The sequence below is a fragment of the Musa acuminata genome, chromosome BXJ1-5 (genome assembly GCF_036884655.1).
Source record: "Musa acuminata AAA Group cultivar baxijiao chromosome BXJ1-5, Cavendish_Baxijiao_AAA, whole genome shotgun sequence".
Classification (NCBI taxonomy): Eukaryota; Viridiplantae; Streptophyta; class Magnoliopsida; order Zingiberales; family Musaceae; genus Musa; species Musa acuminata.
In genome coordinates this window covers 47,419,709-47,443,131 of record NC_088331.1, presented here as the reverse complement: position 1 = coordinate 47,443,131, position 23,423 = coordinate 47,419,709, and the positions used below count along the sequence as shown (strand labels likewise).

The window sequence follows — 23,423 nt, the reverse complement described above, 5'->3', positions numbered from 1 at the left end:
GGAAGGTTGTTGGCAAACAAGGTCTTTGTCCATGGAGAAGGTTAGCTTTGTGTAAGATAGTTGCAGATCTTTGTGCAACAGATCAGCAGTTAGGAATCTAGGCATCTATGCAGTGATGCAGAAAGTGGTGTGGAAAGGTTCCAATTGCTGCTTGTCAAGGCGAAGGTGGAGCAGGACGCAATGGCTGCCCTGATCACCGATCAGAGGCAACGAGAGAGAACTGCAAAGATTGTTCGGTAATAATAGAAAGGGATGGTAGGCCTGCACCAAGACAAGGTCCTCGCCAGGACCAAGACGTGACCCGGTAGGAGCGTGTCCATAGGGAGATCAAAACGTTGCCATAGGATGCCGTCGGAAATAGTGAGGACGATGTTGCCAGAGGTGAGGGCAGCGGTGGCAGAGGCGTTGGCAGGAGTGGAAGGTGGGAGGTGGGAGGTGAGAGGTGGGTGATTGCGGTGGCTTGAGTTCGTGCATGCAGTAGTGATCCACACGGTGCTGTGCATGGTGCAGTTATACGTATACACATAGGAGAGCGTCGGACCACCCAACATATTGACTGTTGACGGCACAGGTGTCTCCTTTGATCTTCTCAAGTCTACAGACTGTTGTGGCTGATCGGTGAAGACTACCGGAGTGAGGAAGATGAGGATTAACCGTGGAGTCTCGCTTGGGAATATGGCTACATTGACGATGGTCGCTAGCTGAAGGCAGAGGTTTGCACTTCTCTATTATCAAATAAAGAAAACGTACATCTAGTATCATATAATGTCTATTTATATATAGTAAAATAGAAATCTCTCTTCGGCTGTCCAAGAAATCTGTCTATTATCAGATATATCATAAGGTGGCATCAAGTATTGTCCTAGCACCTTTTGTTGACAAAAACCCATTGTCCAATCACCTTTTGTTGCAGTGAACAGTCTGCAGAATACGGGGCCCTGAAATTAAGTAAGCACTATGTCATGATCTTAAGTAGCAAAAGGCAGAATGATTCAGATCTGCCAAGCAAGCAGCAGGAAATTAACCTGGCTTGTAATCACATTCTCTAAGAATCTGTCTATAAAAATAGATTAATAGCATCAAGATGATTGTCTAGAAGAAGCAATGTGAAACACATGATAAGCTATGATATTTATATACATAAGATTTGCATGTAGCACCAGATTCACTTGGGTTTCAACCTTTGAGACATATGAAGAGCACCCCCAAGCATGCGCATAACCTGTAGCCTACATACAGACTACAGCTGATGGGCTTACACGGACTTGTAGGAACTCTGTATCCGGCTTTGGGGAATCGAAGTGTTTCCGACTACATGAATGAATTCATGGTTTCGACTTGCATGCATTTTTGCTTGGAATGCTCGTTCCGGCTTTGGAAAACACAGACAGATGGTTTTGGCTTACATTACACTTGACAAGTCCCCCCCCATGCACGCATGTATGCATGCATTTGCTTTGGGAACCATATGGCTTTGGAAAACCGATGGTTGCGGTGTTGCTGATTTCAGCTTCTTTCCGGTTTCGTGGAGCTATCAATCTGTGGGCATCACAAACAAGGTTATGGCACTCTCTACACCACACCACACCCCACTTGGAAGTAGTAGGAACTAGGAAGTAGGGTAGATCTCCTCCCATTAAGTAATTGCAGTTTGATCCTTCTCCTTGCAAGGTGTGCATCAAAAGCTACGGAGTAATCGTGCTTGAAGTCTCACAGCACACGGACAATGCAAGCAGACAACAGCAGTGATGTCCACTGGAGATATTAGGTATGACCAAACATCACAGCATAAAATTGGGAAAGATAACATTAAGTAGTATGATAAGGTGCAGAATCGAAGTGGTCCAGTCTCCTATTATCGCCCTCGTTTACAGGTAAGATTGCCTGATTAAGAGATAATGATGCACATATGACGTTCTTTAAGCATAATCCAAGAATGGCCATACAATGAACTAACCTAAATAGGAACTTGTCACATCCATGTCCCCTTATCTTTTGGGTCGAAAACCATTGTTATCGTAAGATAAACCCATCTCGAAGAGCTTTAGTCTTCGAAGATAAGCTGCCATTGCATGCACGAGAGAGAATTCTTACTGTTTCCAGCCTCGCTTGGAGACAACAATAAAATACGCTGCAAGATTTGAGCAGTCTCGTGGAGAGCTTCCTGCCTGGAGTCTACACAAGCTTTTAAGAACCCACTTGGTGAATACATACGGGGAATGGGACCTTTTGCCATCCTCTGTGCAAAGGCTATTATGAACTATTATTATATATGTTGCCTCATTGCACCATTATTGACTTGGAAGAAGAGAATAATTCTTTTTCCTTCTATTCTATACTTCTTTCCTCTTTCCTACTATATATATATATATATATATATATATATATATATATATACACACACACAACCAGTTTCATTAACTTGAATGTGATTTTGCTTAAGTGAATGGGGATTATTAGGATGTTGGAGTATATATGATGTGTTTGACTAGGATTAGAACTTGACCAAGGATCTTAACTTGGTCAAGTTTGAGGTCGCTGTATGTCACGGCCCAAGCCACACCATGGGTCGCGATTTTGCCAGGCGATGCGCTTGTGTGTTTCGTGATCACGACTCGTGCCTTAAGTCACGAGATAATAAGTGACACAACAGCTCGGTTACCCATAATAGGAGGCAACCCTATTCTCTGTCTCGCCGGAGCAAAAGAACAAAGCAGATCGAAGAAGAAAAGGAATTATTCGCTCGAGTCGCGTATATATTTGTAGGCTTTGTTACCCTCTCCAGTTTCCATTTCCCAAAGCCGTCTCCTCTCCCTCTTCGCCTCCACTCACATCTCCTTCTCCTCCGACTTGCACGGCGGTGATCCTTCCCGGGAGCAACGCAACCACACACCATGTGCAGAAACAAGGAGGCCCTGCCGGTATCATCCATCTCCGATGCCAGATTGGACGGCGATGATGATGGAGAGAGAAGGAGCGGCTGCGAAGAGCTAATCCACGATCAACAAGGAGAAGGAGAGCCGCACGTCGATGAGGTAATCCGCAGTCATGGCCTCCTTCCTTCCTCGTTTGGGTTCCCATTCCTGAGATTAGTTGCTGCATCATCGTCTCGTCCAAGTTCAACCCACACGCACGCACGTTTCCTTTCCGATGGTGGTACAAGTAGATGGAAAGATTTGCACCTCGTCCAGCTGCCGAAAGAGGCTGCGAATGAGGTCGAGGGCCTCCCCTTGTCCGGCACGCATGGCCATGCTTTTTCTCTGCGAAGGGATCGTGCACACGAGCAGCATCCATGCACTGCTGCAGTGGCACACACGCATCCCCTCCTCGCCCACTCTCCACACACGTAGATGGACGGACCTCCGAGGCCCACCGGAGACAGGTGTACGTGATGCACTTGGTAGTTCAGTCAGCAGTGGAGTCGTCCAACTCACCACTGCATTCTTACTCGTAAGACGGTGGTCGAATGTCGATGTGATGATTTGTAATGCTGCTGTAGAATGCCATGCATTACTGTGACTACATAATGGATTCTTCTAACTCCGGCTCTGTTTGGCGAACGATGAGGTGCAGGTGGGGGAGGAGCTCGTCCTTCTGGGCCGGATCCTGTGGCCCATCGTGATCACCAGCTTCCTTCTCTACTCCAGGTCCGTGGTTTCCATGCTCTTCCTCGGCCGCCTGGGCGGCGCCGAGCTCGCTGGCGGCTCCCTCGCCATCGCCTTCGCCAACATCACCGGCTACTCCGTCCTCAAGGGCCTGGCCACGGGGATGGAGCCCATCTGCGGACAAGCCTTCGGTGCCAAGCGCTGGTCCGTCCTCGCCCACACCTTTCAGAAGACCCTTCTCCTCCTCCTCTTCGCCACTATCCCCATCACTCTCCTGTGGCTCAACATGGAACCCATCCTGTTAAGACTGGGCCAAGACGCTGCAATCACCTCCGTGGCCAAAGACTACCTCCTCTACTCCTTCCCCGACCTCATCGCCCAAGCCCATCTCCACCCGCTGAGGATCTTCTTGCGGACGCAGAGCCACACCAAGCCGCTCACGCTCTTTGCCGCCTTCGCCCTGCTGCTTCACTTCCCGGTGAACTACTTCCTGGCCTCGTACTTGGACTGCGGGGTGAAGGGCGTGGCTCTGGCTTCGTCCTGGAACACGATCAGCATCGACTTGGGCCTAGTGGGCTTCTTTCTCCGGTCCGAGAATTCCATAAAGCCTTGGGCGGGCCTCTCGAGGGAGAGCATCAGGGGGTGGCGGCCGCTCCTCGCGCTGGCGTTGCCGAGCGCCGCCTCCGTCTGCCTCGAGTGGTGGTGGTACGAGGTGATGCTGCTGCTGTGCGGCCGGCTGCCGGACCCCAGGGCCGGCGTCGCGGCCATGGGCGTCCTGATCCAGACCACGGGCCTCATTTACGTGCTCCCGGCCTCCCTCGGCATGGGCCTCTCCACACGGGTGGGGCACGAGCTGGGGGCGAACCGCCCCGCCCGGGCCCGGCACGCGGCCCTGGTGGGCCTCTCGGTAGCCGCGGCCGTCGGCTCCCTGGCCTTCGCGTTCACCGTCGGCGTACGGCACGCGTGGGGGAGGATGTTCACCGACGAGCTACCGACCCTGGCGCTGACGTCAGCGGCGCTGCCCATCGTCGGGCTGTGCGAGCTGGGGAACTGCCCGCAGACGACCGGCTGCGGCGTCCTCCGCGGCAGCGCCAGGCCCGCGGTGGGCGCCAACATCAACTTCTGCTCGTTCTACGTCATCGGGCTGCCGGTGGCGGCCGTGGCGGGGTTCCGCCTGGGCTTCGGGTTCCAGGGGCTGTGGCTCGGCCTCGTGGCTGCGCAGGCGTCGTGCGTGTGCCTGGTGCTGTGCACCGTCGCTCGGACGGACTGGGAGGCGGAGGCGAAGCGGGCAGAGGAGCTCACGGGGACTGCAGCCAATGGGGAGAAGGATGAGCTCTCTGTCACCTTTCTTGCTTGAAGACGACAAATAGATGTACAGATTCACCTGTAAATTGTGGATTGCATGAATTGTTGCAGTCATGAGAACTCAGCATATACACTAAGCATATATATATATATATATATATATATGTTCCAAATGCTAACCAAAGGCATCATCCACCATATCCGAATCTTCAGACTTGCAGTGGAATATGCTGTTAAATTGTCAACAATATCCTTCGAAGCAGCAGAATATTGAATCTTCAGACTTGCAGTGGAATATGCAGTTAAATTGTCAACAATGTCATTCGAAGCAGCAGAATATAGAGAAGCAATTAAATTGGCGGAGACAATTAAGAGCATAAAAATGGAACAATACAAGGGGAGGGCACATAATACATTGATTTCGAGGATGTTCATGCCAAGAGAATCCAATATGGAACATAACATGAAAATTGAGTCCACCACTTACACAAAACATGAAGCACGAGGAACAAATGAAACCTGCGCTCCGTGGATTATCACACACTCACTATCCTTGATATCCTCGATAAAAGGAGATAAGTGTGGAAAGAGAACGAAGGCTATTGCACCTCGAACACAAAAGCCGGCATGCCAAAAGGGAATCACTGCATTCTCTGGTTCTCATCACACACAACATACTCAAGAAGCATCGCTGGTGACCATGTCTGCACCATCATCACCATCATCGCCATCTTCTTGCTCTTCAGAGGCAAAATGACCTTCGTCTGGTGCTTTTCCTTCGCTTTCTCCAGGAGCCTGTGGAACAGTAAACGAGCTCGGACTCCCCTGGTTTACTTGTTCGCTAGCCAAGCTCGCAAGTCCATTTTGCTTTAGATATGTTTCCAAGGGTCGGTATGCATCCTGGAGAAGGCTCATCATGCTAAGTCGCGGAGGCGCTGTCTGTGAATCCTCATTAGACCCTGGATGGCAGTTCAAGTCGATGTGCCCCTTGCTTGTTTCGAGCTGTTCAATTATTGATTTGCTGCTTTCCGGGCCAAATTCATTCTCCTGATGGGGATCCAGATGCTGGGCACCCTTTGGAGAGCTGCTAGATCCTTCAATCTCTTCCTTGCTGCCCCATGCAAGCTTCTTATGGGCCTCAGCTTCTTCGCGCTCGGATTGACGTTTCTTCTTCCGCATCATGAGAGTCTTGAAGCGGCGTTTCACAGTCATGCAAACATTACATGTGCATGCAGGATCATGTTTTGGCCCTTTACCACTGGGAGGCTGGATGCAGACAATGCAGGTGCAGCCAGGGCGGTGCCGTGGATGTTTGGTGGTGGTTGCATATGGAATTGTGGCTTGGTTTCCTGCGTCCCCAAGAACAGCCGCAGCAGCCAATGCATCAAGACCAGATGCTGCCAGCTCTGAAGAAGTTTGCTTGAAACTTGCACTCATCCTCTGTTTTCTGAGATCTACATAAGATTTTTCAAACTTTTCCATTAATTTACATTATATACATATAAAAATTAAAACTCCTAAGCAAGGAAATGTACATAAAGTTCAATTGCCAGATACTCATCTTCTCAGTTGTATTGAAAAGCAAGTACAATAACAAAAGTATAGAGCAATATCAACTTGAAAGATAAGACTGGTCACGAAAAAATTGTGTATGGCCACACCATGGTATTAAGAAATGAATGGTCCCCGCAGATACCTACATTTGTAGCTTAATTTTCAAAGCCTAAAGCATGCACATCCAAACAAGGCAACACCATAAATTGCAATTTCTCTGCCTGATACTTATGTTTATACATGTCTGCTTTCCAAAGCATTTGGTTATTTAGAGTCTTTAGACCCATTAAGAATCAACAGCATCTTGAGCATGCCAATTAAATAAAAAACCTGCATTTTTCTTGGCTGATTCACCAAACTACTAATAGCTAACAATTGTGTTGCAGCCATAGTGCATATTCTCAGAGGGTGTCCCAAGAGCTTCTTTAAGAGAACAAAAAATTGCGAGAAACGATGACAAATTTACAACAGGTTCTGCTGCAATTGCTGCCACAATGCAGGCTATGCAGCTAACTGCAGTGAAAAAAGAACAGGTCCAACTATTAGAGCTAAAAACATCTCGGTTAACAAGGTTGAGATTGCAAATACTTTAAGAGGGATTAAAAATAATAAATAGTTATCCATAAGGACCTAGCAGCAGAAACAATACAACAAAACATACAAATTAAACCTTTGCAAAACCTTAAATCCGAGGCAAGTCCATCAAAAAAATAAATCATTTTCTTGAAACTTGCTACATTGAGAAACATGCACCGACCTATTTCATTTACCACCCTGAGGCAGGAACAGCCATGACAAAAAGACAAAACCAACACAAAGTTTCTACCTCAAAAGTTGAAAAAGGAAAACTGGTGAACCTTCATTTCAACAGCACCAAAACCTTTAGATTAATTTTCTATGATAAAATGCAGACCTTCATACTGCCTGAGAAGAATTTGCATCTCTTTATGGCTCAATTCGTCAGGTGCAGAGCATGAAGACCTGCATAAGTATCATAAAGAAGAAAATCAACCACCAAAGGCGACTGTGATCCGCATAAAGAAGAAAAGCCCACTTTAGAGCTTCCACTATCACAGTTTCCATTCTACTTCAGCAAGAGAAGGATTGCATAAAACACATGAATGATCTTGCAATGATGGTTGATAATTAACAGATCAAATATCATGTGTGCACAAACATAATACAAATAGAAATTATACAAAATGAGGAATGGCATAATAAGAACACATATCTTTTTGGAAATAAATGGCACTAACCTTTTAGGGTCCCATGTGTTATCAGCACAAGTCCATTTCAAAAGAAGAACATCCACAGGTAGCCGACGCCATTTTAAGCAATCATCACATTGGACCCATTGATCTTGCTCTCTGAAATATAATTACAAAAATTCAAAATTTAAAGCATGAAGACACGTTTTCCTAGAGCTTGATTTTGATAATGAAAATTAAAATTCACTAACAAATATGTTCTAAACTATAAGCAGCATTCCTTTGCTATACAAGTATAGCTTTCTTGGCTCCTATATTAACATTCAAATATAAAACAACAAGAACATGCACGCACAACAACAAGAAGGTGCAGCCCATGATGTGAATTTAAAATCTTATCCGACACACTGAATCATGGTGTAGACCAATAATAAAACACAAAAACAAGAAGGTGCAAAGCTCCAATAATATCTTTCCCCCATTGAGCTTTATCCAGGATAATCTTGCTATTTAAACTGAGTCATCAAGTTTCCTTCTAATGTTTTTAATATTTTCATCAGCCTACTACTTCTCACACCACTAATATTAATTGACTCCCCTTATCTAACTGATGCATATATAGGTCTTCTATATATATTACCATGCCACTTAGAAGGTTTTTCCTTGTTTTTATCCACACTTTTGTCTATCCCTATATATATATATATATATATATATATATACACACACACACACACACATATATATACATACATGTATGTATATGTATCTACATGTACACATACATACATATATATACATATAATATGTATGTATGTATGTATACACATATGTATATACATATCTATACATATACATATATATACATATACATATATATCTAAATATATGTATGTATATGTATCTGTACATATATGTGTGTGTGTGAGTACACTTGCACAATATGTGATAACATACTAGCATGTACTATTAAAAGTATATTGTTCTCCTACTCTCTACAAAATTAAATCAAAACATAATAGGAATAACTTAAATACAAACATCCTTACCCAGAAGATCGAGCTGTAAAAATGGTTTTCTTGCCAAAGACTGGTGGTTCCTGCAGTGAAGCAGGATATTGAATCAGTGGCAGAAATAGTTTTCACATACAGTGGTTGCTTTAATCAATGCTGTAATCAATACAGAAGCTTGCTTAAATGGTCTCATAAACTTGCAAAAAATAAAGTTGCATAGGTGTAGTTATTATCAACCAAATTTATGGGAACATGAGGAAATGAAATGATGATAGTGAGAAAAAATATCTCTTCCTAGTAACTAACACCATGGTCTTGCCATCATGATCCTTCACAACCTATCTAGTTAAGTGTGAACATAAATACAGAGGTTTAGTCTTGTGCAGGGCATGGAGCTGGCAATTCAAATAACTAATGAAGAAATAGATCTACTACGGAACTGTTGGCATCACGAGAATGCATTTGCAAACTTAAGGCTTAACTCTTCTTTGTTTTTTACTTTAAAAGTGTAGTTATTACAACTTCTCAATCATATATGGGTTGAACAAAATAGTACAGACTTCATAGTGCAGACATTACACCGTGTACTATATAATTGACACTTCAAGGGTATGTTAATGTATTGCACAATAATTGTCAAAAACAAAAATAAGATAATATAACATTTGACAAGAAAGTCATAGAGAAACAAGGAGCAATCCATAACCAAGGAAATATTGTTGTCAGTAACCTCAAAATAGTAACGTGTCATGGCATATCCTCGTCCCTATCCACCATCCATTCAACGGCACATGACATTACCCAGCTCCACGTGGCTATTGTTCTTGTTGTCTGCTATGTATAAATTCATATGGACAAACATCTATGCTACATATTTTACTTATATACAAATGGATTCAAAAGCATCCTTACATGAAAGAGGCCTAAAGTATATCCAGCTTAGACATCTACCAATCAGAAATTTGCTTGTGATGCTATATAGAACGGCACTTTACTACTTGAAAACCATTTAACAGAGAAGAAATTTCTAAACGAGTATCAATAATAAGCAGAGAGGCATGCTACTAGTCCATTTACAATGTGACATACACACCTGAAAAATAGTGTACCAACTAATTGCCATGAAACAGAACCAAATTATTGGTAATAATGTACGATATCCATTCAAAAGTTAAACTTAAAGCTGCATCAACTATTAGTAAAACACTCTGCATTTCATGGTCAGTTAATATATAAACGATATCCAATTATGTCACCTAAGTTTTACAAAAGATTTCACTTACTTCATATTCTTCAACCTCATGATCCTCAATCGTAACAATGCTAGGTTTGGCACTTGGAGGTGGACGAAGCAATTCTTGAGCCTCCTCCCAAGTAAGCTTGAGCTCCAAGGCGTCTTCAGTGTCCATAAGGAACCTCCTAGATTTGGTACCAATGTTGCGGCTTCTTTTTTGTAAAGGCTGAAGCTGCAGTCCTTCATTTGGCATTCCACCCTTATGCCAACTGATTTCCTCATCAGATGCATTCATATGTTCTAATTGAGAACTCAAGTATGGATCCATGGCACCCTTTAATGACCGAAGAAATCCAGAATATCCACTTACTGTAGATATGTTCTCATTAACACCAGAAAACAATGTTTCATTGCCAAATGTACCATTAGCAATTGCAGAAATCTGAGAATCCTGCTTCAATTACCAATATAAGCGTATAAATCGGATCAGCAAAGGATATATGCAGAGCATTCCAATCTTAATAAAAAGAAGGAACTACAAGAAAAACATCAATATCAATGTCCCAAATAATAGCAGAAGAAAGGTACAACACTGTCAAGATGTGACTATTTACAAGGATAAAAAGATGCATCAGAAGCCCATTACCTGTAATGGCACAGTGTTTGTTGCCTTTCGGTAACCCATGACAAGTTTACCAGCAGGATCTATTCGGCTAAAAGTCACTGCAAGAAAATGATCGTGAACATGGTTAAAATGACCACATTATATTCCTCAAATTACTTTACAAATTTAAACCATATTAACCTGCACTCGAACATGAACGCAAGACTAGAAAGGAAAAAAAGGATGTTATATGAGAACTATGCAGAATTTTGGGTAGAGGACAAAGATATCTTACATTATAAAGAAAAGGAAAAGCTTGTTTAACAGTGTGTTAGTTATCATCAGACAAGTCAAAACTGTGAAATAGCCTCTACCAATCTTCAAAGCACACTCTTCCCAGTAGCAACAAATAAGATATAGGTACCAGGCATACCGCCTGATGATGCCAATTAACAAGAATGGATGTGCTGAACTGTTGAAGTACAGCAGTTCCAGCATGTTCTAGCCAAAACTTTACAAAACAGGCCAAAAATCACCAACCGATTTTAGCTGTGTGCCGGTCATCACCAATACCATCTTGTGGGTGTCATTGATACCTAACCATAAGACTTTAAGTAATTCACTGCTTGTCTAGTAACTCTATTTTTTTTTTCTAAAAATAGTTAATACAAACATAATGCGCATCGAGATGGGGGTTGGAAGAATCACCTAGATATTAAATGCACTAAGTCAAAGATAAATGTCAATCTCAATTAAAAATTCACCATTCTAAATGATCATGGAATAGTTGTCTGTTATATTCACTTCATATGGGTGGTGTAAACCTACTGTGCATGCATTATCTGTTATTAACTCATGGTGAATAACTAATGAGTTTTCTTTCTTGGAGCTACAATTAGCACACAATGCTCTTGCTCTGAGTTGTATTTTAGTGTGTTAAATTTCACATGAAAAACTTAGTGGTTTTCTATAAGGCTAACCCTACTATTATATTGAACTATAAAATATGCATTTAAATGTAAGAGAAATAACTTGAGACACAATTCCCACAATCAATAAGAACTATCAAAGCAAATAAAGAATTAACAAGGAAGTTTGTCGCACCATCTTTGATACTATGGCCAATGCCAAAAAAGATATGAGCCCTTGAAAACATAATAACAATCAACCCTTATTTAATATTTTTAATGAAAATTTGCAAACAATGTGTTCAAAACTAATTATTGAGATTTTTTCAACAAAATAAAAATATGAATGCTTATATAGTCACCATTCAACCTTGAGCATAGCATTTGAGTGGATGATGTAGCATGAAGCTAATAAATTAATCATCCAGTGCCTTACAGAAAGAACATAGTCATGATATATAAGGTTATAAACAATATGAAGACAAGATGTGCATTGTTACCGGAAGTTGTGAATCTGACATTTCCATATTGCTAAAATTATGTGTTGGGAGAATCAAAATGCCGAAATATTCTAGTAAGATTTAAGCACGATTAATTTAATAGCAATGGAACAGGATCCAGTTCCTTGTTAGTGGACGCGCTTTCAAGCATTAAACAGCATGACATTCAAGTTAGACAAACATCATACTGTAGTTAAATCCAAGAGAATCTCTACATACAATTCATCTTCTCATTATTAACTGTTGAAGATAAAGAAGAAAACATAATTGCTTACGCATTTAGTAAGCTTCTGGAAATCTGGAATAACAGACAGGATGTGACATATCTAGTGCTCAACAGCAGGTGCTGAAGTGAAACTGATTGCAAAGGAGGGTAAATCGGCCACATTAAAATTACCACTTACATGAGATAATTATGAATAAGCATGTTCCTAGTTGCCCTCATTTCCCTTTTCTATTGTTTATTTTATGATCCTTGAGCAAGGATTGATTCCTGTCTTCGCACAAGAAAAAAATAAGTATGCTTCGTCCAAGGATGACTTGGGATAGATATCTTTCTCAAAATTTAGCTTGGAAACATAGTGAAATGGTTTGTCTATAGCCTTCACATATGCTGAGCAATATTTTGAAGGAGATGCATGAAATCTAATTACCTGTATCACCAGCTTGCAGCTGAAGAGACTGTATGCAAGGAGTAACACCTTCTAAGACATACATTCTACTGTTGTTATTTGGCCAAAATCTAAACTGAAAATGCCATTCTTTGCCCTTCGTATCTTGAATTGTTAATGGAACACCTTCCGGTTGAGAAATGGGAGGAAAATATGCCTTTAAGAAACACCAAGGAAGCAAACCTCAAAAGGTTAAAAAGAAATAGAGTTATCTAACAAATACAAATAGCAAGTAGGTAACAGTTAACAATTCCATTGGATCCCTAGATGTCTAAAAGATAGCATATTATACAAAAAAAGAAATAGACAAACAAAAGTGCACCCTACTTAGAGATACAATTTGGCTACCAATTACCCAGTTAGCACTTACGATACAAGGCTCATCTTATCTCAGAATGTCTAGGTCAGAAGCAGGGTGGGAAATGGGTCCTTAGAAAATAAAATATGCAGCTCCCCAGATATCTAAAAGTTTCATAATATCTGATGTTTGAAATTCTAGGGCTATCAGATCCATTTAACGAAACGTGAACAGTCATAAAAATTTAATAAACCAAGGTAGTGGTGGATGTTAAATCTTAATGTCTTCAATTACATATTTATATAGTCAAGAGAACAAACTAATCACAAAAGTGACTAAAATTCCATATGCTGCCAGAAATATCTGGGTAATCAAGGAGGTAAGTAACATTCTAGATGACAAGACCTGGTAAACGTGGCGAGTCTGATATAAAGCAATGCTTAGTATGACATGTTCAAAGAACTAATTTGAGTCATTTCTCCATCTGAGGTTATCCAAGACCACTTTGTTATCTAATTAGGCAAATGGATTAAAGAGCAACACTTGTTGAAATTGAATCAAACAAATTTGATTATTACCTCTGCACAAGCTTTTGGAAGAACTAAACGGCCAATACGACCTGCATCACTAGCACTCAGAACCTTCTCAAATAGCGGCACTATGGTGGAATTTGAACTTTCATGGACAGAAGAATTAAGGAAAAAACAGAGAATATTAAGGATACATAAAGAAACTGTCAATATGAATTAATGATAACAAATCACAAAGAGCAGCCAATCCACATGCAACTGCACTTAATTTTTGGATACTCTCCAGATATTTGTTGTAGTTCTTGGTCTGTAATTCTTGGCCAATAACGTGGAAGTAATTGATTACGGCCCTCGGCAGGTGGCCTTGCAACTCGCATATATGGAAGTGCACTCCTAGATGCATCTGAAAAAGCTCGATTACTTGTCTTTGGAGGCTTTGCAAGAAAACGAGCCCTTGGCAACTGTTGAAAGAAAGACAACGATTTTCTTTCATCCTTTCCTTCAGCTACTGAACAAGCCATAGGGAGCGCAAGAAGTGGCCTTTCTGCACTAGAACATGATTCCATGTTGCTGCCTTGGTTTGTATTTCCCAAGCTCATACTAAGACAAGCCTGGGCTAGTGACTCACTTATAGACTTATCTATCACAAAATCCTTCTCATCTAGTTGGGTTATTTGGGAAGACACTACTGGACCTTGATATCTGTTTGAGAAACTTGCAATTCCTACCTCAGGAGACTGTTGCTCCCACTTGATATGCCCAAACGATCTGATTTCACTCTCACTCTGCTCTACATCCACATTGCTCATACCCTTTCCCTTAACAAAAGCACCAACATCAATTTTACTATCAGCAGTAGCGGTGGACATTTCACAGGCACGACTAACTACTGCTGTATCAGTATCATTTTCTTTTGAACATCTAGTTGAGAGAGCAAAGACCGCTTGATGGTGTTGAGACAAAAAATTTTGAACTACTTCACTTGGGATCTGAAAGGAGAAATTTAGTACACAGTACAGATGATGTTACAAGAAGTTAAGCAAAGATCATGTACTGCATTGCAAAAATATGTTAGAAATAAGTGAAGATTAATATCTCAATTGCAGCATATATTCTGCATGCAGCTTATATTAGATAGACAATCTTACAAAAGGTGCTTCAGGGTTCTTCATGCAGCCAATGCACTGAACTCCTCCAATATCAAGTAGATCAAAGGAAGATTTTGAAGCAATGCATCCACAATGTAAGCGCTGCAAGTAACATGTTTTGCAACATCTATCATACATAAATAGTTGATAAGAAGAACTCATGGAAATATATGCCCAAGCTTACAAATCCACATTACCTTGCCACAAGAAGAACACTCCCTCCACCCAGACTCTTTCTGGTGAAAAATGTCACAGAAAGCTAATTGCTCATATGCCAACCTGATTTAAGTATTATAGTACATCACAATATTATAGTAACAGCATAAATTCAACATTCATATTGCCAAAAGAGTCTGTCAGAAAGTAGCTGGATTAACAAAAACCACACAGTTACAATATTGCAAAGAAAAGAGCTATGGCTTCCAAAATTCAGATGTCAACTGTACTACACATCAAAGACAAAAGATCAACAGCCTAAAAATTGATTTACTTCAAATTTTTTTAAAAATTCTAGAACATTGGTCTCATATGTCTGTCTAGTTTTTTTTCCGAAGAATCACCGGCTTGTCTAAACTTGCAAGTTTGTGATAACATACTCTCTTTGAGTATCAATGACATAAAAGTACCATTTCAAGCAGTAGTACATAATAACCTCCTAGCGCAACATTCCTCGAAAAATTATGTATATGATGACCATGTTCAATGACAGAGAAAGATTATTAACCTTTAGTCTTTTAGGTGTATGTCAGCAACCTAACTTTAGTAGTGATTTTAGTTATCTTAGAATTAGATTTCCAAACACATGATCAGTGAACTGTGGTATGTACTCTTATAGTGAGTTACCAGACTACCACGATGGTAACAAGAACTTAGGCCTAACTTCTTAAAATTCAAATCTCTGCAAACAAATATTCAAATACAATCATTAACCTGATATCACTCCTTGAAACATTGTCTAATGTCATCAAGATGACAAAGACATGTTCCTACAGCGTGTCCATGTTGCTGTCTGTATTGCAGCAGATAATCAACTCTAAATCTGTAATTTAATAGGCCAGAAATGTTGGTATATGCAAACTTATATCGTACTAAGTTTGAATAAGTCAAATAAAAAGAGAATTTAACACAAATTATTGCATGCTAACTTTGCAGCAACACCCACACCATAATTTCTACTCAACAAAGCACGTGTTACACACTTCACATCAAAAACATACACTCAAAAATTATTCAAAGACCTACATGAAAACACCATCTCACAAAAATTCTTAATAATCTTACTAGAGATATGTTTTATAAACGACTAAACAGAATGCACCTGATTTTATTCATTTAAACTCGGTCAAGTTAAACCAAAAAAAGGCAAAAATCAAAACTCCAAACTCCCAAGGGCAAATTTCCATTTGAAAACAAGTATAAAAGCTGAAATTATTTAATTCCTAAAAAACTGAAATTAAAAAAATTCTAAGCAGCCCAAACTGACAAATACATACTGGCATGACATGACTCAGTAAAAATACCACCAGGAAGAAAAATTACAGAAGAAATCGGATTATAGATAGCAAAATCGCAGAACAAAAGCCTCAATCCTGACTCCGAATGCCAGACCAAACCAATTATAGAACAACCTCCGACTGGTACTTCAGAAGCCCAATTATCAAAATAACTTATGGACCCAATATCAAATTCACATAAGCATGAAAGCTGAGACTTTAATACCCGCACTTGACGCATAGCATAGCAAAACCATCCGATCTTAGTCCCCACCCCCTCCTCCACTCTCCCCCTGGCTCCGTCACCCCGCACGCAGCGTTCATACACCTCCTCGTCGCCATCTGTAATTCCTCCCAATCTCACACCCCCGCCCCCCCGGCAAGATCAAATCGCAGTCCTCCTCACTAAAACCACATCCAGAAAATTCGAAACCGTCATACTTCAAGCAGAAGGCTAAAAGAAATTCATGCCCCCGCTTGCAAGTCAAGGTACACGGGCAAGATACCTCCTTTTGCTTCCCTTGGCGATCACTTCCGCCGCCTCGAAAGAAACCCATATCCTCTCGCGCGAACTCGATGGCGGCGAAGGCGGCGGCGAAGGAGGGTTCAAGAGAAGTGGTAGGAGGAGTTTTCATGCAGAGGTGATGATATCTTCTCCGTCAAAGGAGAGAAGAAAAAGGACCTGCAAACAGTAAAGAAGTCGAGAGAGGGAGAGCCAATAAAGGAAGCAAATAAATAAAAAAGAAGGGGGAAAGCCGATGCAACAATTAATACCAGCGCACGCACGAACTCTTCACGACGGGTCTCGCAACGGTCCTGATGACCGAATATGATCGAATCCCGCCCGTCCGATCGGAGAGAGCGCGTAGGACCTCCGGTGAACCCGAGCTGCGTGGGCGTGCGTCAGTTTCATGATGGGGTGACCGCACCGCCGGGGTCGATCTCAGCCGTGCAAGCGGCGGGGCCCAGCCAGGGAATGGCGTAGTGGCGGTTGGTCCGCCAGCGCATTGGACGGTCCCCGTGATCGGACCCCAGCGGTGGACGGTCATGATTCCGTGCGTTGACCCGACGGGGGAGGATATTTATCGGCTGCACGAACGCGAGAGGGGATTGGCTGCGGGCGTTATTTTACGAGGAGATCGCGGTCGTCAAACACAGTATCACGGCCGTCGATTGGAGGTGATGGATCATGCCCATTCAATATATTATCTTACCATGAATCCGGCTATCACATCAATCGAATTGCACGAGATATAAAGTTTGGAAAGGGGTTGGGGATGGTGATGTGATGGTGGTTGGGGACTTGGGATTTGCGGTGGGTTGCAAGTAAGGTGCGGTGCTGCTGAAACGGACGAGATGGGCAGTGGGGGCATTTGATGGACGGCTATGATCGTACCAGCCACTTTATGCTCCATAATAAGAACGTAATATTTACGTGGCAACGGGTCATCCTCTCCGATCTCTCTTGTGCATATATAAATGCAGCAGGCCTCCGGTGTGAAGTAAAGGAACCATATCAACCGGTCCTCTCTGGTACGCATCTCTCGGAAGAATCCGAGAGGCTACTTCACATGCTGATGAGAGGTGCTGCTGTTGATGGAGGAAGCCACAAAGATGATGCTGACTCTGTCATCAGAACCATGCTGATTGCTGAGACATCAAATGGTAGGGATGACAATGCCATTCCACCTTGCTGGAGTTCAGCGGTAACTATCATCCCACGCCCACCTGCCGAGAAGGAGACGAAGAAGGAGAAGGCCGTGTTGAGGTCGTGAAAAGGAGCATCCAACAGACCATGAACGCTTCATGCTTGAGAGGTGACTGCGTGGATTTCTCTTTCAAGTCTTCTGCACCAAGATTGCCAGTTCGTATCACATAGTGCAAAGCAAGGAGGCCGAGCAACGCATATCCAGGAGACGAACTCCGAAAACTGACTTCAACCAGTCCTACAACCAAACACAAGTAGCTGGACGATTCAGCTGTCAACGCAGGAAAGTAATGGCTTGCTTTTGTGCCCTCTCCTGATGGGAAAATCACAATGGAACAAACTCTGAAAGCAATTCTAGTTCCCACCACGAGGACCACCTGATGCAGGAGGGCCACCCCACCCTTGACATAGAAGAATACTGTACGCACTGGCTATTTATTCCAAGCTGTGGACTACAAAATCTTTCTTTCTTGTCCTTCATGGAGCTTCAGGCAGAAACAGCAGCACTAAACAATGACTTGTAAGTTCAGAATGGCTGCAATGCAGTCTGCTTCCACTTTTTGTACAGAAGCATCTGTTCCACTTTTGGCCATCAGCAAACACCGCAATCCCTTCGAGTGGGATTAGTATTCGATGTCTCCTGTGGTAAGAACAAGAGACATTAGATTACTAATGAAGTTTGATTCCGAGATTTCAATGAGTTGTTGCAAGTCCAGTAGCCAGCCTTCATCATAAAAAGTTCTTGAGGAATCGAGATTTGTCGAACAGTTTAGTGATTTAAAAGAGAGATGCATGCAATGTTTTGTTTTTATGATATGAATGTGAATTAAAGATGTAATGCTATTATGTTAACATCAAGTGAGGTAGATTGACATTAATGGTGTATATCCAAGTTTCCGAATGTTGTAAACATATAAAGAATATATATATTAATACATACGCTGAACTTAAATTTGGAGGAGCAAAATAGGAATCTAGTAATTCTGGATGCAATTTTGCTATTAACTTAATACAAATGGCAAGCAAAATTTGATGATAGAAAATGATGATGATGCAGCTGCTGGTGGGGCTCAAACCAATTTGGATCCTCCACGGATCGTGTTCTTTTGGATCCGTTATCAAATATCGATACGGATCCATAAGCGGATCGAATTCAGGATCCGACCCAATAACGCTTCGTCGGGTCAGCCCTGTTCCGGCGTATGCCACTATAACCCTATATATATATATATATATATATATATATATATATATATATATATATATATATATATATATATATATATATATATATATATATATATATAAAATACATATTTTGAAACGCAACAGTGTACGCTCCACGCCGAGAGGCCAATGAGCGAGTAACTTACCGGCGGCGAGAAATCCAAAGCTCCCCCCTCGCAGCACTCTTATGGTTTAGGGTTTATGTGGTCTATCTACCTGTCTCGGCATTTTCTTTGCATTTCGAAGTCTTTTTTGTTTTGATTTCCATCCGATTGCCCCCCCAATTTTTCGGTTTATGAGTTTTGATCTCAAACCTAATGGAGACGGAACTCTTGGAGACGTTCGATGCCGCGAAGAAAGCCGCGGAGGCGGCGGAGGATGGCCGGGGGTCGTCGGAGGTGGATCGGTGCGTCGATGCGCTCCGGCGGTTGAAGAAGATGCCGGTCACCACGAAGGATCTGGTGGCCACCCAGGTTTTGCCTCTCCTACATTTTATGTTGAGAGAAGTATTCGATCGGATATCTGTAGTTGCGGTTGTTTTCTCGGAGAAAGATTTGTTCTTTGTATATTTCTTAACCTATTTTGACATTGTTGCTGTTGGAGATGTGTGGCTTTTCATTTGAAGAATTAACTAGGTTAAGGGGAAGAGTATTTCCGTGACATGTGAAGCTGGTGCAAATCCAAATGGGGAGTTTTGAACTTTATGGAACGATTTTATGACGTTTTTCTCTTTTACCTTTGTTCTCACGATATCTGTACTTTCAGAAGTACTGATTCCTGAAATATTGATGATTGGAAGAGATTAATTAAAAACGCATTCTTTTTAATAATTCGAAGGTAGTGAGTCGCACTTGATCTAGGAAGCTTATAGAAAAAAATATTTAGTCTTCATCCCTCATGATCAGATTGAGATTCTTGAACTTGTTATTTATAGTCACATAACCAGTCTCTGCTATGGTGGACTTAGAGACTCATAGAGCTGCCTATATACATTCTAGGAATTGCATCAGATAGCATTTGTATAACGTTTTTGCCCTATGTGAGACACGCTTATTCACATTCTGGTGTAAATTATACTAAATTGTCTAGACTTTTTACTGCTTTTGGTTTGCAAGGAGATATTTTACCTTTTGTGACAGTCCCTGCTACTCCTATTTGCTGAAATTTTCCAAGTTCTGATTTTCTTCACATTATTTCCTAAAAGAATGAGGAATTTGTTTGTTATATAAAAGCAAGGGAAGAAAGAGACACTGATAGCAGTGTTATTCACAGATTGGATGTGACTTTGTTGGATGTTAATGTGTGGAAATGTTAAGAGGAATGGGCTATTGTGTGGCTGGTTAAATAACAACAATATATCCTAAGTTTTTGCGTTAGCTACTTATATTTGTGTGTATGTGTGCACGTGTATATATATGTATATACATATATGCATACATACATATATACATATACATATACATATACATATACATATACATATACATATACATATACATATACATATACATATACATATACATACATATATACACATACATATACATACATATATATATATATATACATATACATATACATATATATATACATATAAATATAAATATATACATATATATATATATATATATATATATATATATATATGAATTTCTATGTGTATGATGATTTGTTAAATTGTTCACTAAGTATCAACGGAAAAGAAGCTCTTATATTCCTACCATTGGAAGGCTCAAAAGCACCATCCTGAAAAGTGGGGTGCCAAAAACTGTGGAGTTTAGGTTTCCAATCATGTAATTTCCTTCGATACAAACTTCTTAGTATCCATCATCATTTTATTGTTGGGGAATCTAAAACAGACCCTTGTCATTCATCCTCAATCTTTGCTGTTGGATACTCATTCTTAGTTGTCTCCACGTAACTGGTGAGGTAGATTATTTTAAATCGCCAAGCAGGCTTTATTGATTCTGGTGGAAAATTCACTTTATTCCTAATTTTTCATTGGCCAAGAATTGACATTGAAACTAGAAAGTTGACCTAGGAGGATAGGTGGTCAACTTCATGTCGTTCTCTATACCAATAACTATACTGATTTGAAAAGGCTTGGATGATGATGGCAATTGAAATCGACAGCAGAGACGGATCTTTGGTGTTAATTTATATTTGGTGATCACATGAATTCTATTATTTTCTTGTGAATGGTGTTCATTGCTGTGAGCACTGGAAAGGAAGAAACTTCAGTTTGTTTGCTTTGTTTGCTCTATCATTTGGCTTTGAGCAGATGTTTCCATGGTTGATCATCTTGTGGAATTGTCATTTTTTTTGTACTAATCATCATTGCCTACTCCTTGTAGTGCATGCTTCATCTTTCAACCTTTTTAACTAACTTGATTTGGATAACGACTACAAACGTTTAGGACTTTTTAACTACCTTGATTTTTTTTCCTGTCTGCATGCTTGTATTCTCAGTTTATTTTATCTTTCATTATTGTCATATTTCAGGTTGGCAAACGACTTCGCTTTCTAACAAAGCATTCCCAGGATAAGATTCGGACAGTGGCAACTGATCTGCTGCAGTTTTGGAAGAATGTGGTTATTCAGGAAACATCTAAAGATAATAAAAAACTTGACACCCCACAGGAAAGAATTCTTTTGAAGGCTGAAAGGAAGACTGAGCAAGCAGTGAAAATCAAGTCTCAGAAAATATCAAAAGCTGGATCCTTAGAGGGCAACATTGTGTCAAAACCTAAAAGTGTTGAGGTTGAGAAGTTAAACTTTGACCAGGAAATACAGCATGGAAAAGTGTCCAGAACTGAATCTGTAAGAATAGAGAAGACGGCCAATTCCAGCAAATTTGAGAAAATAAATGGAGGAGAAAAACAGAATCTTGAAGGGGTTTCCAAGGACGAAAATCAGGAAATTTTTTCTAGAAAACCACCATCAACTGTCACTGCCTCATTGAAGCTGGCATCAATCGTGAAATGTAACAATCCTGTGCGAGATAGACTACGGGAACTTCTTGCAGAAGCCTTTTCAAGAGTTTCTAAGGAAACAGCTGAGAGCGAAACAGAAGAAGTGAGAAACATCCAGGATGAAGTTGATGCATGTGACCCAATTCGTATAGCTGTTGCCTTGGAATCTGTTTTGTTCGAGAAATTAGGCACCTCAATTGGTGCTCAAAAACATAAATACAGATCCATAATGTTCAATTTGAAGGACAACAATAACAAAGACTTCCGGAGAAGAGTTCTCCTTGGGCATGTGAAGCCTGAAGAAATAGTTAATTTGACGGCTGAAGATATGGCCAGTGATGAGAGGAAACGTGCAAATAAGCAGATAAAGGAGAAGGCCTTATTTGAATGTGAAAGAGGAGCAGCTCCTAAGGCAACAACTGACCAGTTCAAATGTGGACGATGTGGCCAAAGGAAGACCACATACTATCAGATGCAAACTCGTTCAGCTGATGAGCCAATGACAACCTTTGTAACATGTGTCAACTGCAATAACCACTGGAAGTTCTGTTGATTGCTGTCCTAAACTCCTTTCTTTATCGGTATGATTGGGTGACTTGAGCTCATGATGGTTATTTATGTTGTCTGATTATCTTGTTGTCCCAGACTCGTGGGATTTATCTCATCAAGCGTAAGAACTGCTGAACAATTGATACTTTCTTTTTATGCTAGGCTGGTTGCATGTATTTTATATATTTGATGTAAGATGCTATGTTGTAATCTCATGCACGTAGTATGATTTTTTTCAGCAGATAAATTCATGCTTGTGGTATCAGTGCCCTTTGCCGCTCGATGTGTGACATTATCAGTGCTAATACTAGCACTAGAAATTTTTTGACCTCTATGTTCTCTGCAAATAAATTATCGATGTGCAAGTAGCTCACACCAGCTGCAAATTTATGTTCATTCTCAAGGATTGTGATCTTTTATATGGTCCAGGCAAGACTTGAATTAGTTAAGCTGTTGTCTTGTTGAAATTTACTTGTGGGATGCTACAAAATGTATCTGTTATCTGTTTCTTTTCGAAGTTGATGCAAGATGTGGTCTTTCAGGATTATAATGTGTGAAATTTTTTTTTTTTTTCCATTCTTTGGCATCAGGTATAGTCGGATGTTGGTTTCCTCATCCACTTTGCCATTAGAAAATAGAAACTTGTTGCTGGGTTGTCAGATCTTGATCTACTCACTTTATTTATGTGCGTTATGGTCCATAGTTGTTGAAAGGATTGAGAGGCTGTGTTTCTTTTCTCTCTTGGCTCTCTTTTTACATACAAAGAGAAATATATTTCTTCTCTCATTGTTCTTCCTATAATCTTTCAAATCCTAAACATGATGTGGCTTATTTATCCTCAATATAATTTTTTTGATGTGGTCACATATTTTATTTCTTGATGCAGTGACATATAG

At 40.9% G+C, this 23,423-nt stretch overlaps 3 protein-coding genes across 8 annotated transcripts; 2 read left to right on the top strand and 1 right to left on the bottom strand.

Annotated features, from left to right (window-relative positions):
• The first annotated feature begins 2,748 nt into the window (after nt 1-2,748).
• On the top strand, nt 2,749-5,089 carry LOC135675190 (protein DETOXIFICATION 53-like). Its single transcript, XM_065185463.1, has 2 exons — nt 2,749-3,035; nt 3,574-5,089. The coding sequence occupies exons 1-2, from the start codon at nt 2,895-2,897 to the stop codon at nt 4,960-4,962; spliced, it is 1,530 nt and encodes a 509-aa protein (XP_065041535.1). The 5' UTR covers nt 2,749-2,894; the 3' UTR covers nt 4,963-5,089.
• Nucleotides 5,090-5,293: 204 nt separating this feature from the next.
• On the bottom strand, nt 5,294-16,866 carry LOC135674781 (B3 domain-containing protein Os07g0679700-like). 6 transcript variants are annotated; one of them, XM_065184932.1, is made up of 14 exons: nt 16,846-16,866; nt 16,578-16,753; nt 16,298-16,476; nt 14,776-14,857; nt 14,579-14,680; nt 13,710-14,419; nt 13,479-13,575; nt 12,585-12,759; nt 10,566-10,642; nt 9,969-10,373; nt 8,722-8,771; nt 7,721-7,831; nt 7,378-7,445; nt 5,294-6,364 (listed from the first exon to the last, which is right to left on the bottom strand). In XM_065184932.1, exons 3-14 carry the CDS (start codon nt 16,411-16,413, stop codon nt 5,589-5,591), a joined length of 2,769 nt encoding a protein of 922 aa, XP_065041004.1. In that variant the 5' UTR covers nt 16,414-16,476; nt 16,578-16,753; nt 16,846-16,866; the 3' UTR covers nt 5,294-5,588. The 6 variants fall into 6 exon arrangements, with proteins under 6 accessions (XP_065041004.1, XP_065041003.1, XP_065041005.1 ...); XM_065184931.1 differs by lacking the exon at nt 16,846-16,866 and having other exon boundaries at nt 16,578-16,803; XM_065184933.1 differs by lacking the exon at nt 16,846-16,866 and having other exon boundaries at nt 9,969-10,370; nt 16,578-16,803.
• Nucleotides 16,867-19,118: 2,252 nt separating this feature from the next.
• Nucleotides 19,119-22,787, top strand: LOC135674780 (transcription elongation factor TFIIS-like). Its single transcript, XM_065184930.1, has 2 exons — nt 19,119-19,479; nt 21,509-22,787. Exons 1-2 carry the CDS (start codon nt 19,324-19,326, stop codon nt 22,529-22,531), a joined length of 1,179 nt encoding a protein of 392 aa, XP_065041002.1. The 5' UTR covers nt 19,119-19,323; the 3' UTR covers nt 22,532-22,787.
• The last annotated feature ends 636 nt before the right edge of the window (nt 22,788-23,423 follow it).